This window comes from Myiozetetes cayanensis, unplaced genomic scaffold, assembly GCF_022539395.1.
Source record: "Myiozetetes cayanensis isolate MyiCay16 unplaced genomic scaffold, myiCay2020 scf557, whole genome shotgun sequence".
Taxonomy (NCBI): domain Eukaryota; kingdom Metazoa; phylum Chordata; class Aves; order Passeriformes; family Tyrannidae; genus Myiozetetes; species Myiozetetes cayanensis.
The window spans coordinates 9,293-27,585 of record NW_026087806.1 but is presented as its reverse complement, the minus strand read 5'-3'; the positions used below and the strand labels follow the sequence as shown (position 1 = coordinate 27,585).

The window sequence follows — 18,293 nt, the reverse complement described above, 5'->3', positions numbered from 1 at the left end:
GCCTCCCCTCGAAAAAAAAAAAACCAAACAAAAAAACCCAAACCTCCAGGAGTCCCCCTAAGGTCCTCCCGAGGGGCATTTGCGGCTCAGTTTCGGACCTCCAAACATCCCCCGCCCCCAGAAACCACCCGGAGGCCCCTCCCCAAAATATCTGAGAGGAGCTCTCCCTCCCCAGCGGCAGCGTGAGGGATTGGGGGGAAGATGCTCCTCCTCTCCCTCCTCCTCTTCCTCTTCCCGCCCCTCCTCCCGCTCCTTCTCCCCCCTTTCCGTAAGTTTGGGTTTGGGGGGGGAATGGATGGGAAAAAGGGAGAGGGAAGGAAGAAAGGGGAGTGGGACCCCCAAAGAGAGCGAGAGAGGGGGAGGGACCCCCAAAGAGACCGACCGAGGTGAAGGAGGGGAGGAAGCCGGCGTTGATGGGGGGGGGAGGGGTGGGCGACGGGAAAAGGGTGGGGGAATTGAATAATTCCCCCATGGGGGTCCCTTCGTGTCCCCATCGCTTGATCCCCGGCCAGGGGGGACCCCGGGACTGAGGTTTGTTGTCGATTCCCTGCGGGCCGAACAAAGGCCCCGGCCACGTGTCAGGAACTCTTTGATTGTCCCCAACACTCCCTGAGTTCCCCAATATCCCTCCACCCCCGCCGCGGCTCCCCAAAGTGGGGATATCGGAGAGAGGGGAACCCTGGGAGTGCTTTTTTGGGGTGAATCTTGGTGTTTTGGGGTAAATCTTGGGGCTGCCGGGGGCACAATGCTGGGAAAGGGGAGTTGGAGGGGATCCCAGGGCCAAAGAAAGGGGAGGGCAGGGATCGGGAGAGGTGGGATGGGGGGTCCAGGGAGAACCTCTGCACGGAGGTCGCCGGTGTCGGGGAAAGGGAGGGTCGTGGGGTCCAGAAAACGGGGTTCAGGGGGTCCCCCGGTGTTCAAAAACAACAACAACATAACCAAAAAGGGGGATTCAGGAGTCTGGAAAAGGCAGGAATGGGGGTCGAGGGAGTACCTGGGGTCTGGGAGAGGCAGGAGGGCCGGGAAAGGGGTTGTTGCAAGGGGTCCTGGAGTTGAGGAAGGGGGTGAAAGGGAGTCCCAGTGCTGGAAAGAGGTGCAGGGGGGTCCTGATGCCCAGGACTGGGGGTCCAGGGAATCCCAAGGTAAAGGCAAAGGAACTGTGGAGTCTGGGAGAGGTGGGATGACCAGGAAAGGGGGGTCCTGGTCCTGGTCTTGGATAAGGGGCTTCACGGGGGATCTGGTGTACAGGAATGGGGAGTTCAGGGGGTCCCTGGGGCACCCCAGGACCGCCCGGCAGGATAAGCCAGGAGTGGGGAACTGGGGAGACCTGGAGATTTGGGGGTCAGGGTGGTCCCAGGGTCAAGGGAAGGGAGAAACTGGGAGAGCTGTGGGATCGGGGAAGGGGCTTCAGGGGGTCCTGGGATCAAGGAAAAGGGGGGCTGGGGCTGAGGTGACTGGGGGATGGCCAGCCAGGAAACAGGGGGATGCAGGGACTGGGAGAGGTGGGATGTTGAGGAAAGTGGGGGCAGGGGGGTCCTGGAGTCAAAGAAAGAGGGGTCTGGGGTCTGGAAAACCAGACTGGCCAGGCAAGGGGGGACCCAGGCCAGGAGGAGGGAAGAGGAGGAGGAGCAGCCGGTGAGGGCTGCTGAGACCCCCAGAGTGGGGAGAGTAGAGAGGGATGGTACCAGACCCACAGGACCCTCGGCAGCCTGGAAGTTGGGAAGGGGGGAACCTGCAGAAAGGGGAATCTTGGGAGTCCAGGAACCCTTAAATGGGGGCCTGGAGAGGGGGTACCTTGGGTCCTCTGGGACACTGAAGTGGGAAGCCTGGAGAAGGGCGAGTCCTGGGACCCCCGGCAGCCCAGACAGGGGGACCCCAGAGAAAGGGAAGCCCAGAGAAGGGGGACCTCCGGGATTCGCAGGATTTCCAGCAGGCTGGAGAGGGGGTGAACCCAGAGAGGTGGGACCTCTGAGATGCCCAGCACCTCAAAGCAAAGAGTCAGGGGAGGAGGGACTCCTGGGGCCTCCAAAACCTCCAGCATCCCTAAGCAGGGGGACCCTGGAGGGGGGGGAAGTCCAGGACCCCCAGGAACCCAGAGAGGACAGGGACCCTGGAGAGGAGGGACCCCCCAGCACCCCAAACAGGAGGGACCTCCCAGAACCCCAAAATGGAGAGACCTGAAAGGGGGAATTCCTGGAAAGGTTTTTTTTTGGTCTGAATCTTTGAGTTATGGGGTGGGGGGGGGGTTTGGGCTGAAACTTGTTGTTTAGGAGGTTTTTATGGACACAAGATGCCCGGTAACATCTAAAAATGGACTTGGGCAGGAGGAACCCCCAGGCCAACGTGCTCAGCCTTTTTTTTTTTTTTCCTCCCAGCAGGATTTGTCCTTCCCCAAGCTTGGGTGGATGGAGAAGGAGGCTGCAAGGAACAGGAAGATGCTGCGGGCCCCCCAGGCAGGTGAGGAGGAAGTCAGTGCCCCTTTGGCCGTGTCTTGTGGTGCCTGGGGGGGCCACATTTGGGGGGGATGTGCTTGGTCTTCCCTCTGGACCAGAGGCAAATCCCCTGCCTGTCCTTCTTCCTTCCTGCCCCAGGCCCCGAGCTGAGGACGGAGAGCACGGAGGACAAATCCCCCCGGCAGAGCCTGCTGGGAGAGGCCGTTTTGAAGGGCTCCCCAGCGCAGGAAGGCAGCGGGGAGGAAAAGGCCTGGAGATGCCCCGGAGGAGGGCTGCAAAGCCAGCCCAGGGAGCTCTGAGGAGGAAAGACCCGTCCTGTGCCGGGAAGGCGGCCGGAGCTTGAGCCGGAGCTCGGAGCTGGTGGTCCCTGAGCAGCCTCCCAGCAGGGAGAAGCCCTTCAGGTGCTTGGAATGTGGGAAGAGCTTCAGGAACAACTCCAACCTCCTCAGCCACCAGCACATCCACACTGGGGCACGGCCCTACACGTGTAGGGAATGTGGGAAGAGCTTCACTCAGAACTCCACCCTGATCCAACACAAGCACATCCACACTGGGGAACGGCCATACGAGTGTGGGGAATGTGGGAAGAGCTTCAGGGACAGCTCTGCCCTGATCAAACACCAGCGCATCCACACTGGGGAACGGCCCTACACGTGTAGGGAATGTGGGAAGAGATTCAGGTACAGCTCCCACCTGATCCGACACCAGCTCATCCACACTGGTGAACGACCCTACAAGTGCTTGGAATGTGGGAAGAGGTTTCAGACCAGCTCAACTCTCCTCGTGCATGAGCGGACACACACAGATGAGAGGCCCTTCCGCTGCACCGACTGCGGGAACGGCTTCAACCAGAACTCCACCCTCATCACCCACCGGCGCATCCACACCGGGGAGAGGCCCTACAAGTGTGGGGAGTGTGGGAAGAGCTTCACCTGCAGCTCTGCCTTGACCCTACACCAACGGGCCCACCGGTAATGGAAACCTCTACGAGTGCCTGACCGCGGGAAGAGCTTTGGCTGCTGCTCCCACCCCGAATGACCCTGATGGTGAGGCAACCCCTGGAGTCCAGTGACTGTCAGTCCATCCCTTTTTACCAGAAAGGGCCAGTCCCCTTTCCCAGGGGCAGGTTGTGCCAACAGAACCCTTCTTGGGGGGTGTGTGGAGGTTCCTGCCTTGGCTGGGGCCCCCCAAGGTCACTGCTGGAGGTTGAGAGCAGAGATCTCCCCACGAGCGTTGTTCTGGGGGAGTTCCATCCCTGTCTAATTCTTAATTCTTTCTTTGGTGCCAGCTTGAGTAGAATTGCTTCAACAATTGCTTTAGGGTAGAGCACTGTCCTATCTTATTCTGTAGTAGTGGTAGTTTTAGTTTTTCTATTGTGCAGTAAATAATTCTGATGAAGATCTTTTGTCTGATCATTTGTAACCCTAAATAATTAATTTCTATCAATAGATCTGATTACCATCCTTAAAACCTGGGGGACAAAAGTGGTTCAGTCCCACCTCTGTAATTCCTCTAAACTGAAAGTTTTGGCATAACCCAAGGCTGAGATTGGATCCAGCAGCCCCAGCACCCTACAGAAAGTTGGGAGCTCAGGGGGCCACCCCCCTTTCCCAGCCCCTCTAAGTCCAAAGACCCCCATGGGACCATCAGACCTGCCTGACCACCCCCCCTTTTTCACCCTTCTCTCTGTTCCTTCTACTTTTCCATGGTCCTCTCAATCCCCAGCCCCTTCCAGATCAGTTTTGTGGTCTCAACCCCCACATTTTTCCCCCCTCTCCCTCCCCTTCCACATCATTCCCCCACTCCCCAGTGGGCCCCGGGTGGGGTGTGATTATGTTTGGGGTTCTTGAGGGGCTGTGGGGAGGTTTTGGGGGGTCCCAACACCTTTTGTGGTGAGCTGGGTGCCTATTGGGGGTTTGTGCCCTCCCAAAGCCCCCCCAGAGCAGGGTGACATGGGGGGAACACAGGGGAATCCCCATTCCCAATCCATCCCGGGGTAAGTTCTGCCCCCCCCGACTCGGCTCCACCCCTTGGGATCCTCCAACCCCACCCCCCCCTGTGCCCCCCAATAACCGGGACTGGGGAGAGCTGGGAAGCTGCCCCCCAATAACCAAAACTGGGGCAACTGGGATCATACTGGGAGCACCTGGGCCCCTACTGGGGTCACACTGGGATCATACTGGAAGTGACTGCAATATTACTGGGAGTGTGTGAGAGGGACTGCAGCCATACTGGGGATGAGTGGGATCAAACTGGCTTTGTACTGGAAATGTCTGGAAGCTTCTGGGATCATACTGGGGGTGACTCCTATCCTTCTGAGATCAAACTGGGATCATACTGGGAGCAGCTGGTTCTATGCTAGGGGCAACTGGGAGCTCTTAGGATCCCACTGGGAGGAACTGGAAGCAACTGGGACCATGCTGGGCACAACTGGGATCATACTGGGAGCAACTGGGCCCACAGTGAAGGTGGCTGGGGTCATACTGGGAGTGACTGGGAGCATTCTGAGGGCAGCTGGGACCATGTTGGCACAACTGGGATATACTGGGAGCAAGTGGATCACACTGGAGGTGACTGGGATCATACTGGGAGCGACTAGAACCACACTGGGGATGACTGAGAGTGGCTGTGAGCAACTGGGATTGTGCTGGAAGCTACTGGGAGGCACTGGGAGTGAGTGGAACCACACTGGGGGCAACTGGGACATACTGGGAGAGAAAGGGAGTGACTGGAATCATACTGGGACTGACTGGGAGCAGGCTGATATCAACTGGGAGAGACTGGGAGTGACAGGGATCCTACTGGGAGGGACTGGAACTGTAGTGGGTGAGTGGGAGCAAGTGGGACCCTGCTGGGGACAAATGGCTTTATACTGGGAGTGACAGGGAATGTCTGGGTTCATCCTGGCTGTGACTGCCACCATAGAGGGTGTCACTGGGATCCTACTGGAGTCATACTGGGAGGGACTGGAACTAGGTGGGGTGACTGGGGAGCAACTGGAGCCATAGAGGGAGTAACTTGGATCCTACTAAGAGACTGGGATCATACTGGGACTGACTGGGAGCATACTGGAGGCAACTGGGCTATATTGGGAGTGGCTGGGAGTGATGGGGATCATACTGGGAGAGACTGGAACCATAGTAGAGATGAAGGGGAGCAACTGGAACCCTGCTGGGGGCAACTGGGCCCCTACTGGGGTCATACTGGGGTCTTACAGGGACTGACTGCATTAACACTGGGAGTGTGTGGGAGGGACTGCAGCCATACTGGGGATGAGTGGGATCAAACTGAATTTGTACTGGAAGTGTTTGGAAGTTTCTGGGATCATACTGGGGTGACTGAAATCATACTAGGATCATACTGGGAGCAACTGGGACCATGCAGGGGGCAGATGTCATCAGCCAGGGAGTACCTGAAAGTGCCTGGGGCCATACTGGACTCAGACTGGGAAAGGAACCATCCTGGTGGGGCTGGGAGCAACTGGGACCACCTTGGGGGCAACTGGGATCCTATTGGGAGTGACTGGGAGTTACTGGGATCATAGTGGGAGTGACTGTAATGGACCAGGATCAAACTGGGAGTGATTGGAACTATGCAGGGGGGAATTGGGAGCCAGTGGGGCCATGATGGAAGCCAACTGGGACCATTCTTGGAGCAACTGGGATCATGCTGGAAGCAACTGGGAGTAACTGGGAGTGACAGGGTGCATGCTGGAGGCAACTGGCATGAACTGGGAGTGACTGGGATCACACTGATGGGAACTGGGACCATCCTGGGGCAAGTGGAAGTCACTGGGTGTCAGGGGTTTCTGTGGGTGGGTTTTGGTAGCAGGGGGGGCTCCAGGGGTGGCTTCTGTTGGGAGCTGCCAGAAGCTTCCCCTGCCCCGTGGAGCCAATGCCAGCTGCTCCAGGATGGACTTGCTGCCACTGGCCAAGGCCAAACCCATCAGGAGCAACAGGAACAGCTCTGGGATAACAGATTTAGGGCCAGAAGGAATTGCAGCCAGGGAAGAGCGGAGTGGGAACGTGGGAACAGCAATGCAGACCCCAAGGGCAGTGCAGAAGGAGGGGCAGGAGGTGCTCCAGGTGCCAGAGCTGAGGCCCCGCAGCCCCTGGGGGAGCATCGGCGTGCAGAGACCCCCCTGCAGCCCCTGGGGGAGCATCATCGGGGTGCAGAGACCCCCCTGCAGCCCCTGGGGGAGCATCGGGGTGCAGAGACCCCCCTGCAGCACCCAGAGGATCCCACGCTGGAGCAGGGGGATGCAGGAAGGAGGCTGTGACCCCAGGGCAGGCCCAGGATGGAGCAGGTCCTGGCAGGGACCTGCAGCCCGTGCAGAGGGAAGCCCAGGCTGGAGCAGGTTTTTCCCAGCAGGACTCGTGGCCCCTGTGGGGGACCCAGGCCAGGTCAGCTCATCCCTGAAGGACTGACCCCATGGAGGAGGGACCCACGGGAGAGCAGGGTGGGAAGAACTGCTGCCCGAGGGATGGACTCACTGCAGAGGTCCATCCAGGACTGTCTCCCTGTGGGAGGGACCCCAGGGGAGCAGGGAAGGATCCAACTCCTCTCCCTGAGCAGTGACAGAAACAACAACTGACTGTAAAACCCACTGCCGTCCCCCTGCGCCGCTGGGGAAAGGAGGGAGAGCTGAGAAGGAATGAGGGGTCAAGGGAAGGTGTTTTTCAGACTGTTTTATTTCTCACTCTTTGGCTTTTATCCTGTGAGTGATAAATTTAAGTACTATCCCTACTTTGAGTCTGTTTTGCCCATTAGTGAGCAACATTCCCCCGACCGTTATCTCTACTCAGGAATCCTCAGCTCTTTTTCCTCTCCTCTGTAGAGTTGCAGAGGGAGGGGGGGGTAGCAGCTTTTAGTGGGTGTTTGAAATCCAGCCAGGGTCAACCCACTACACCAACTCCTGTGCTTGAGGCCCTTTTGTGATGTCAGAGCCTACCCTCTCTGTTCTGGAATAGCCCTTGGCAACCAAAGAACCAACACCCCACAAGGTCAGAATGCAGCCCCACCCATGTGCCCCTTTAGGATGTCCCAGCCCATCCTCTCCATTCTGGAATAGCCCCTGGAAACCAAAGAACCAACGCCCCACACCCCCACAGTGCAGCCCCACCCATCTGCCTTGGGACTCTTTGTGAGGTCACGGCCTTTCCCCCAGGAGAGAAAGCCTGTAACCTTTGGGTTTCAGGTGCAGTTGGATCCTTGTATAAAAGACAATCCTACATTAAACCGCGGGCTATCTCACTAGGATCAAAAGCCTGTTTTGGCGTGAAGTCCCAAGTAATGGGAGGTGCCACACACCCTATCCATTTACCAAAATCTTCCCATGCTCCTTCCAGCCAGGAACTGCCCTTTTCAAGCCCCTTTCCAAAGCTCCAGCTAATCCCTTTAAGGTTCTGCCTTTCCTGTAACAAGGAAACCAGCACAACACAATCCTTCCAATTTTAAATATGTCCATCACCTTCATCATTTACAAAATTATTGCCATACAATGCAAATAATAATTAGAGGCAACAGTCAGTTCGGGAATCTCTATCATCCAGCATTTAACGTCAAGGAAGGAGGAATACCTGTCCCAGTTTTCTCTCCAATTGAACACTCTTGGAATTGGATGTTCCCACATGAAGAAACCCGGAACAGTTGCGAAGGCTGCTAAAAGTACATTGAAAATTAGGAAGTGGCCATTATTTATATTGTCGTTTTCACTGTTCCTAAACAAGAAGTTTATTTATATAAACAAACCCCTCTTGACAGCTCTCCCGACACTGTTCCAAAACAAAGTCGATGTTTGGCAGAACTTGGCCACCTGCCCAGGAATTGTTACCAAAACAACCCACTGGTGTCTCGGTGGAACCTCCAAAAAATGTCCCAGGTTGGACTTGGATCCCACCCAAGTACCTGGACCACAGCGAAAAAAACCTTCCCACTCCCTCTCCCTCTCTTGGACCACACAAAAATCGAAAGAACCCAAACCAAACCGAATTCCAAGTATTTATTCCACACACATTTATAAATATATTTAGAATTATATACAGGAGATCACCCACAGGGAACCTCCCAAAAGGGGAAAAGAAAGGGAAAGGGAAAAAGGGAAACAGGGAAAAAGAGATAAAAAGCAAATTCTTTCCTTAAGATAGCAGTGAACTGCAACAAACAACTGCCAGCACTATCTGCTTCTCAAGGCCAACCAGCACAAGGCCTCACTCCTTTGCCCAGGCAAAATGACAGTAAAGGACCTTCACCTTCAGTCTGCCAGAAGAAAGAGAGCGAGATCTTCCTCTCCCTTCTTATTTATACTCTTACTTACATAAAAATCGTATGGAATACTTGGAACATGGCCTTGGTTCCTTGGTTACAACCTGGTCACCAAAGAATGCCTAGACTCAAAACCACTACAGTCGGTGACAATGGTGACATCACAGGGGATAGTGGTGACATCACAGGGACATCGGTGACAGTATTGGGGACCAGTGACCTCACAGGGGGACAACAAAAGGACAACCGTGATGTCACAGGACTATCAACAACATCACAGGGGACCATGGTGACATCACAGACACCTGTGACATCATCAGTGACATTGGTGACATCACAGGGGGCAGTGACGACATCACTGAGAAAGCAGCGACATCACTGGGGACCAGTGACATCAGAGTGACAACACAGGGACATCATTGAACACCAGTGACATCACAGGTGACTGGTGAAAACAATGGGAAAGCCATAATGTCACAGGGACATTGGTGACATCACAGGAGACATTGGTGACTTCAAAATAACAAGGGTGACATTCCATAGACAGCAGTGACATCATCGGGGACATTGGTGATACCACCAGGGACAGTGGTGACATCACAGAGACAGCAGTGACATCACTGGGTACCAATGATATCACAGGGGACTGTTGACAACAAAGAGACAGCCGTGAGTCACAGGGACACTGGTGACATCACAGGAGACTTCAGTGACTTCACAAGGAGAGGGGTGACTTCACAGAGACACCACTGACAATGTCAGGGACATCGATGACATCAGAGGGGCAGGGGTGACATCATAGGAAAGTCAGTGACATCATTGGGGATCAGTAACATCACAGGGCAATGTTGAAGAGAAAGGGAGAGCCGTGATGGCACAAAGCCATCGGTGACATCACAGGGGTCTGGTGACATCACAGGGACATCGGGGACATCATAGGGACATGGTGGCACAGTTGGGGACAGTGGTGAAATCACAGGGACAACAGTGACATCATTGGGGACCAGTGACATCACAGGGGACTGCTTACAGCAAAGGGAGAGCTGTGATGTCATGGGGATATTGGTGACATCACTGGGGGTGGAGGTCAACACAAAGAGACACCAGTGATATCATTGGTGAAATTAATGACATCACAGGGGGCAGTGGTGACATCACACAGACATTGGTGATATCACTGGGGAACAGTGACTTCCCAGGGGACTGGTGACAAGAAAGGGAATCCTGTGATGTCACAGGGACATCACTGACATCTGGTGATATTACAGAGACATCGGTGACATCACGGGGATATAATGACACCGCTGGGGACAGTGGTGACATCACAGAGAAAGCAGTGATATCACTGGTGACCAATGACATCACAGGGGACTTTTGACAACAAAGGGACAGTAGTGATATCACAGGGAAACCTGTGACATGACAGGGGACATCAGTGACATCACAAGGCCAGATGTGACATCATAGAGACACCAATTAAATTATTGGTGACACTGCTGACATCACAGGAGATAGTGGTGACATCAAAGGGACATGGGTGACATCACTGAGGTAATTGGTGACTTCACAAAGATGGGGTGACATCACAGAGACACCAGTGACATCATTGGGGACATGGGTGACATCACAGGGGACAGTGTTGACATCACAGGGACAGTGCCAGCACAGGAAGCTCTAGGTGTGCATGGAGTGCCAAGAGTGGTTCAGAAATTGCCCAGGAGAGATGGGGGTAAGGGCTTTTTTTCCTGGCTGGAACTTCATTTGTTTGCTGTCTGAACCCCCGTGCTTAAATGTTCAGCCTGACGACCAAAAGGAATAATGAATGAAAATTCCTCCCAGACAAAAGGTGCCAGCACAGGAAGCTCTATATGTGCATGGAGTGCTAAGAATGGCTCATCAATTGCTCAGGAGAGATGGACGGTAAGGACTTTCTTTCCTGGGTGGGAATGGATTTCTTTGGTGTCAAAACCCCTGAACTGAAATGGTCACTCGGAGTCCAAAAATGTAATAAGATGAAGATTCCTCCCAGACAAAAGTTGCCAGCATAGGAAGCTTTATGTGCCAGCATTGGAAGCTGAGACATCCACCGCACCCTCAAACCTTTTATTTATACTGATTTACTACCCCTCCTTTCTTTTCTTGCATTTTCTTTCCAAACCTAAATCCCAGACAAAAGTAATTTTTAGCCCTGGCTGCACCCAGAAAGGCCCATGCCATTAGAGTGTTAAAATACCATGTGAGGTCACAGGGTCACATCTGTTCCTGCATCAAAATTCTCATAATGTTAAAGTTCTAGAAAAACAGAGCTCTGCATATTCCCACGTGGGCTGGGTTTGATGTCCCCACATGAGCCCCGTGCAGCAGGTTTTGGTTAAAAGTCCAGGAGACAGAGAGCTGCTCCAGGGGCACATACCACCTGACCCTTCTCCTTGGATGAGGCAGAAACATCCCCTTTCTCTTCCCCTTCTCGCTGTGTGGGGCGAAAATCGCCCTTGTCAGGGAGCCCCTGCAGGCTCTGCCCCTTCGGTGATCCAACAGCGGCCCCTGCTGACCGGGATTGGAATTGCACCAAAAAGTGAGGAATACCGGACTGTTTCCTTTTTTTTTGAGGGGGATTTTTGGTGCAGGATTACTCGATGATCCTTGTGGGTCCCTTCCAACTTGGAATACTGGGTGGCGATTCTGTGAAGTTCAACAGGGCTGTGTGTGAGCAGAGAGCAGGGCCTGAGGAAAGCAGAGCAGGGCAATGGCAGCACAGCCCTTGAGCACTGTGAGGACACAGCACAGGACAGAGGTAAATGGAAAGAACCTGCAAGTTCTCTGGGCTGTAAACAAAGCATGACTTTGCATCTCTCTCAGTTTAATGAAACACAAGTGTTTGGCTCAGGAGGATGAGTTATGAAGAAGACCAAATTCCTCCTTCTAAGCAATTGTAAATCTGAAATTAAGAGGTTCCAAGTGAGAAAGTATGGAGAAAGAAAAATAACAGACTTTTATTAAAGGATATATGTGCATTGGTAAAACAATGAAAGACCACAAAACCAACAAAATAATCCTGCACCAAAAATCCCCCTCAAAAAAAAAAAAGGAAAAAAAAAAGAAACAGTCCGGTATTCCTCGCTTTTTAGCGCAATTCCAACCCCGGTCAGCAGGGGCCGCTGTTGGATCACCGGAGGAGCAGAGCCTGCAGGGGCTCCCTGACAAGGGCGATTTTGGCCCCCCACACCGAGAAGGGGAAGAGAAAGGGGATGTTTCTGCCTCATCCAACCCTAACTCTAACCCTAACCCTAACCCTAACGCTAACCCTATCCCCTACTCTAATCCAAAAATTACCTAAATCCTAACCCTAATCCTAACCCTAACCCCAACCCAAACCCTAAATCCTAACCTTACTCCTAACCCTAACCCTAAAACCTAAGCCTATGCCTAAACCTAAGCCTAACCCTAAAGCCTAACCCTAACCCTAATTAAAGGGACATTCTTGACATCATTGGGGATGAGTGTCATCACAGGAGATTGGTGAAAACAAAGAGACAGCTGTGGTGTCAGAGGGACATCAGTGACATCACTGGGGACATCAGTGACATCACAGGTCCATGGTTGACATCAAAGAGATATCAGTGACATCATTAGGGATATTGATGACATCACAGAGCACAGTGGTGACATCCAGGGACATGAGTGACATCATTGGGTACCAGTGACATCACAGGGGGACTGTTGAAAACAAAGAGACAAGCACAAGGAAATCAGTGACATCACAGGGGTCTGGTGACATCACAAAGATATAACGGAGACAAGGTACCACCTCTGGTTACAGTGGTGACACCACAGGGACAGCTGTGACATCATTTAGGAACCAATGAAATCACAGGGGGCTGGTTAAAAAAAGGCGACAGTCGTGATATAAAAAGGGACATCAGTGACATGAAAGGGGTCTGATGACATTGCAGGGACATGGATGACATCACTGAGGACCAGTGACATCACAGGTTACTGGTGAAAACAAAGGGACAGTTGTGATGTCACAGGGACATCGGTGACATCAGTGGGGACATTGGCGACTTCACAAGGACAAGGGTGACATTACAGAGACAGCAGTGACATCATTGGGGACACAGGGGACAGTGCTGACATCCTTGGGGACATTGGTGGTATCAGTGGGGACCAGTGACATCCCAGGAGGCTGGTGACAAGAAAGGGACAGCTGCGATTTCACAGGGACATCACTGACATTAAAGGGGTCTGGTGACATTACAGGGACATCGGTGACAACATGGAGACATGGTGCCACCACTAGGGACAGTAGTGACATCACAGAGACAGCAGTGACACCACTGGGGACCAGTGACATCACAGGGAACTGGTGACAATAATGGAAAGCTGTGATGTCACAGGGACATTGGTGACATCACAGGGGACATTGGTGACTGCACAAGGCCAGGGGTGACATCACAGTGACCCCAGTGACATCATCGGGAACATTGGTTCCATAACAGTGGTGACATCACAGAGACAGCAGGGACCTCATTGGAGACCAGTGACATCACAGGGGACTGTTTACAGCAATGGGAAAGCCGTGATGTCACAGGGACATTGGTGACATCACAGGGGGTGGAGGTGACAACACAGAGACACCAGTGATATCATTGGGGACATTGGTGACATCACAGGGGACAGTGGTGACATCACAGAGGAATCTGTGAAATCATAGGCAATTGTTACCAACAAAGGGAAAGCCGTGATACCACAGGGACATCAGTGACATCGCAGGGGCATCAGTGACATCACAGGGACATGGGGCTACCGTTGGGGACAGTGGTGACATCACAGATACAGTAATGGTGTCATTGGGGACCAGAACTATCACTGGGGACTGGTGACAACAAAGGGAAAGCCGTGATGTCACAGGTACATCAGTGACATTACAGGGGACCTGGATAACAACACAGAGACACCAGTGATATCATGGGGGACATCGCTGACATCACAGGGGAGAGTGGTGACATCACAGGGACAGCAGAGACATCATTGTGGACCAGTGACATCACAGAAGACTGGTGAAAACAAAGGGGCAGCCGTGATCTCCCAAGGACATCAGTGACATCACTGGGGACATCGGTGACTTCACAAGGACAGAGGTGACATCGCAGAGACACCAGTGAGATCACAGGGACAGTGGTGTATTCATAGGGACAATGGTGACATCATTGAGGACCAGTGACATCACAGGGGTCTGGTGACATCACAGAGACATTGGTGACATCATGGGGACATGGTGCCACTGCTGGGGACAGTTGTGACATCACAGCGATAGTAGTGACATCACTGGGGACCAGTGATATCACAGGGGAATTGTGACAACAAAGGGACAGCCGTGATATAAAGTGGACATTGGTGACATCATTGGGGACATTGGTGACTTTATAAGGACAAGAATGACACCACAGGGCATCGGTGACATCATTGAGGACCAATGACATTAGAGGGCACTGGTGACAATAAAGGGAAAGCCGTGATGTTACAGGGACATTGGTGACACTTCTCTCCCCATCACACCTTCTCTGGTCTCTCCTCTTTTTCTAAGAGCCCATGTCAGCCAGTTGGGCAGATTTGCTTGAGCTGGCTGGTTCCACATTCATCTAAAGGATCAAGATGGGAACTGAGGGAGGAGTTCAGTGTCTGGGATGGTCCCTGCACAGGACACCAAGAATCATGAGCTCTATATTTCTCTAACAGACACCAACCCCTCGACTAAGAAAATATTCCCTGTCAGAGGCAAGTGATAACTTGAGAGCCCTTTCTACTCTTCTTTCCTCCTGGATAAGTTTTGTCCACATTGTGACCCACCCTTCTTCCAGGGTCAGCCATTCCCCTCTGGATCTGAATCCTGTGCTGTGTCCTCACTTTCCTCCCCTTGTCATCCGCCCCCATCAGCACCCTCGTCCTGGAGAGATGGGACCACTGAGCACTGGGAGAGCCCAGCCTGGAGATATCCCCATACCCATCAGTTCCCTCTGATGCTCTCCCTGCCCTGCACTCCCTGCTGTCCCCGTGTCTCTGCCCCCTAACCTGAGTGGCACCAACCCCACCCCCAGCTCCCCTTTGGGCTCAGCCCTCTTGGGGCAGTGCTCAAGGGTTGTGCTGCCATTGCCCTGCTCTGCTTTGCTCAGCCCCTGCTCTCTGCTCACACACAGCCCTGGGGAACTTCACAGAGTCACACCCAGTAGTCCAAGTGGGAAGGGACCCACCAGGAACATCGAGTCCAACTCCTGAGCCTTCACTGGACCATCCCCCAGAGTCACACCACGTGCCCGGGAGTATCGTCCAAACACTTCTTGTACTTGCGCCAAGCCAGCGGTGCTGAACCCCCACACAGGCACCTCCTGTTCCCAGACAGCAACATCTCTAACTTCTGGGGAAGAAAGACGGGATGCAGCCATCACCTAAGTTATCCCAAAAGGGTATTCCCATCCAACCTTGATGTCTGCCTCAGCCCTCTGGGAGGATCTGTGGGCATGTGCTCGGAATTCCTGGAGGCGCTGCCATTGCTGGAGGAGTTGCGTTTCTGCTCTTCCTCCCCCTGTCCTGGCTTTAGCTCTCCTGAAGGAAACATTTGCTTGGAGAGGCCTGAAAACACCCCCAGGTCCTTCTCCATGAAATACCCCAGCTCCCAGTTTTGTGAAATCACCTGGTGCAGGCAGGGAAGGTGTCCACACAAGTTCTCTGAGAGGAGCAGAGGTAAATGGAAAGAACCTGCAAGTTCTCTGGGCTGTAAACAAAGCATGACTTTGCATCTCTCTCAGTTTAATGAAACACAAGTGTTTGGCTCAGGAGGATGAGTTATGAAGAAGACCAAATTCCTCCTTCTAAGCAATTGTAAATCTGAAATTAAGAGGTTCCAAGTGAGAAAGTATGGAGAAAGAAAAATAACAGACTTTTATTAAAGGATATATGTGCATTGGTAAAACAATGAAAGACCACAAAACCAACAAAATAATCCTGCACCAAAAATCCCCCTCAAAAAAAAAAAAAAAAGGAACAGTCCGGTATTCCTCGCTTTTTGGCGCAATTCCAATCCGGTCAGCAGGGGCCGCTGTTGGATCACCGGAGGAGCAGAGCCTGCAGGGGCTCCCTGACAAGGGCGATTTTGGCCCCCCACATTGAGAAGGGGAAGAGAAAGGAGATGTTTCTGCCTCATCCAACCCTAACTCTAACCCTAACCCTAACCCTAACGCTAACCCTATCCCCTACTCTAATCCAAAAATTACCTAAATCCTAACCCTAATCCTAACCCTAACCCCAACCCAAACCCTAAATCCTAACCTTACTCCTAACCCTAACCCTAAAACCTAAGCCTATGCCTAAACCTAAGCCTAACCCTAAAGCCTAACCCTAACCCTAATTAAAGGGACATTGTTGACATCATTGGGGATGAGTGTCATCACAGGGAATTTGTGAAAACAAAGAGACAGCTGTGTTGTCAGAGGGACATCAGTGACATCACTGGGGACATCAGTGACATCACAGGTCCATTGTTGACATCAAAGAGATATCAGTGACATCATTAGGGATATTGATGGCATCACAGGGCACAGTGGTGACATCCAGGGACATGAGTGACATCATTGGGTACCAGTGGTATCACAGGGGGACTGTTGAAAACAAAGAGACAAGCACAAGGAAATCAGTGACATCACAGGGGTCTGGTGACATCACAAAGATATAACGGAGACAAGGTACCACCTCTGGTTACAGTGGTGACACCACGGGGACAGCTGTGACATCATTTAGGAACCAATGAAATCACAGGGGGCTAGTTAAAAAAAGGCGACAGTCGTGATATAAAAAGGGACATCAGTGACATGAAAGGGGTCTGATGACATTGCAGGGACATGGGTGACATCACTGAGGACCAGTGACATCACAGGTGACTGGTGAAAATAAAGGGACAATTGTGATGTCACAGGGACATCAGTGACATCAATGGGGACATTGGTGACTTCACAAGGACAAGGGTGACATTACAGAGATAGCAGTGACAACATTGGGGACACAGGGGACAGTGGTGACATCCTTGGGGACATTGGTGGTATCAGTGGGGACCAGTGACATCCCAGGGGACTGGTGACAAGAAGGGGACAGCTGCGATTTCACAGGGACATCACTGACATTAAAGGGGTCTGGTGACATCACAGGAACATCAGTGACATCATGGGGTCATGGTGCCACCACTAGGGACAGTAGTGACAACACACAGACAGCAGTGGCACCACTGGGGACCAGTGACATCACAGGGGACTGGTGACAATAATGGGAAGCCGTGATGTCACAGGGACATTGGTGGCATCACAGGGGACATTGGTGACTGCACAAGGCCAGAGGTGACATCACAGTGACCCCAGTGACATCATCAGGGACATTGGTTCCATAACAGTGGTGACATCACAGAGACAGCAGGGACCTCATTGGAGACCAGTGACATCACAGGGGACTGTTTACAGCAATGGGAAACCCGTGATGTCACAGGGACATTGGTGACATCACAGGGGGTGGAGGTGACAACACAGAGACACCAATTATATCATTGGGGACATTGGGGACATCACAGGGGACAGTGGTGACACCACAGAGGAACCTGTGAAATCATAGGCAATTGTTGCCAACAAAGGGAAAGCCGTGATGTCACAGGGACATCAGTGACATCGCAGGGGCATCAGTGACATAACAGGGACATGGTGCTACCGTTGGGGACAGTGGTGACATCACAGAGACAGCAATGGTGTCATTGGGGACCAGAAATATCACTGGGGATTGGTGACAACAAAGGGACAGCCGTGATGTCACAGGGACATCAATGACATCACAGGGGACCTGGATAACAACACAGAGACACCAGTGATATCATGGGGGACATCGGTGACATCATAGGGGACAGTGGTGACATCACAGGGACAGCAGAGACATCATTGTGGACCAGTGACATCACAGAAGACTGGTGAAAACAAAGGGGCAGCCGTGATCTCCCAAGGACATCAGTGACATCACTGGGGACATCGGTGACTTCACAAGGACAGGGGTGACATCGCAGAGACACCAGTGAGATCACAGGAGACAGTGGTGTATTCATAGGGACAATGGTGACATCATTTAGGTACCAGTGACATCACAGGGGTCTGGTGATATCACAGAGACATTGGTGACATCATGGGGACATGGTGCCACCGCTGGGGACAGTTGTGACATCACAGCGATAGTAGTGACATCACTGGGGACCAGTGATATCCCAGGGGAATTGTGACAACAAAGGGACAGCCGTGATATAACGTGGACATTGGTGACATCATTGGGGACATTAGTGACTTTACAAGGATGAGAATGACACCACAGGGCATCGGTGACATCATTGAGGACCAATGACATTACAGGGCAATGGTGACAATAAAGGGAAAGCCGTGAAGTTACAGGGACATTGGTGACATCAGAGGGGACAGTGGTGACATCACCAGGACAGGGATGACATCACAGAGACACCAGTGACATCACAATGGACAGCGGTGACATCATTGGGGACAC

At 52.7% G+C, this 18,293-nt stretch overlaps 1 protein-coding gene and 1 long non-coding RNA gene across 2 annotated transcripts; both read left to right on the top strand.

Annotated features, from left to right (window-relative positions):
* The first annotated feature begins 240 nt into the window (after positions 1-240).
* Positions 241-2,716, top strand: LOC126650129 (uncharacterized). Its single transcript, XR_007631305.1, has 3 exons — positions 241-268; positions 2,376-2,457; positions 2,592-2,716. It is a non-coding gene; the product is annotated as an uncharacterized LOC126650129 (long non-coding RNA).
* Position 2,717: 1 nt separating this feature from the next.
* On the top strand, positions 2,718-4,078 carry LOC126650130 (zinc finger protein 239-like; the record flags this gene model as incomplete). The annotated part of the gene is made up of 1 exon (XM_050334596.1): positions 2,718-4,078. A coding segment is annotated over one exon (711 nt), but the record flags the coding sequence as incomplete, so codon positions are not given.
* Positions 4,079-18,293: the final 14,215 nt, after the last annotated feature.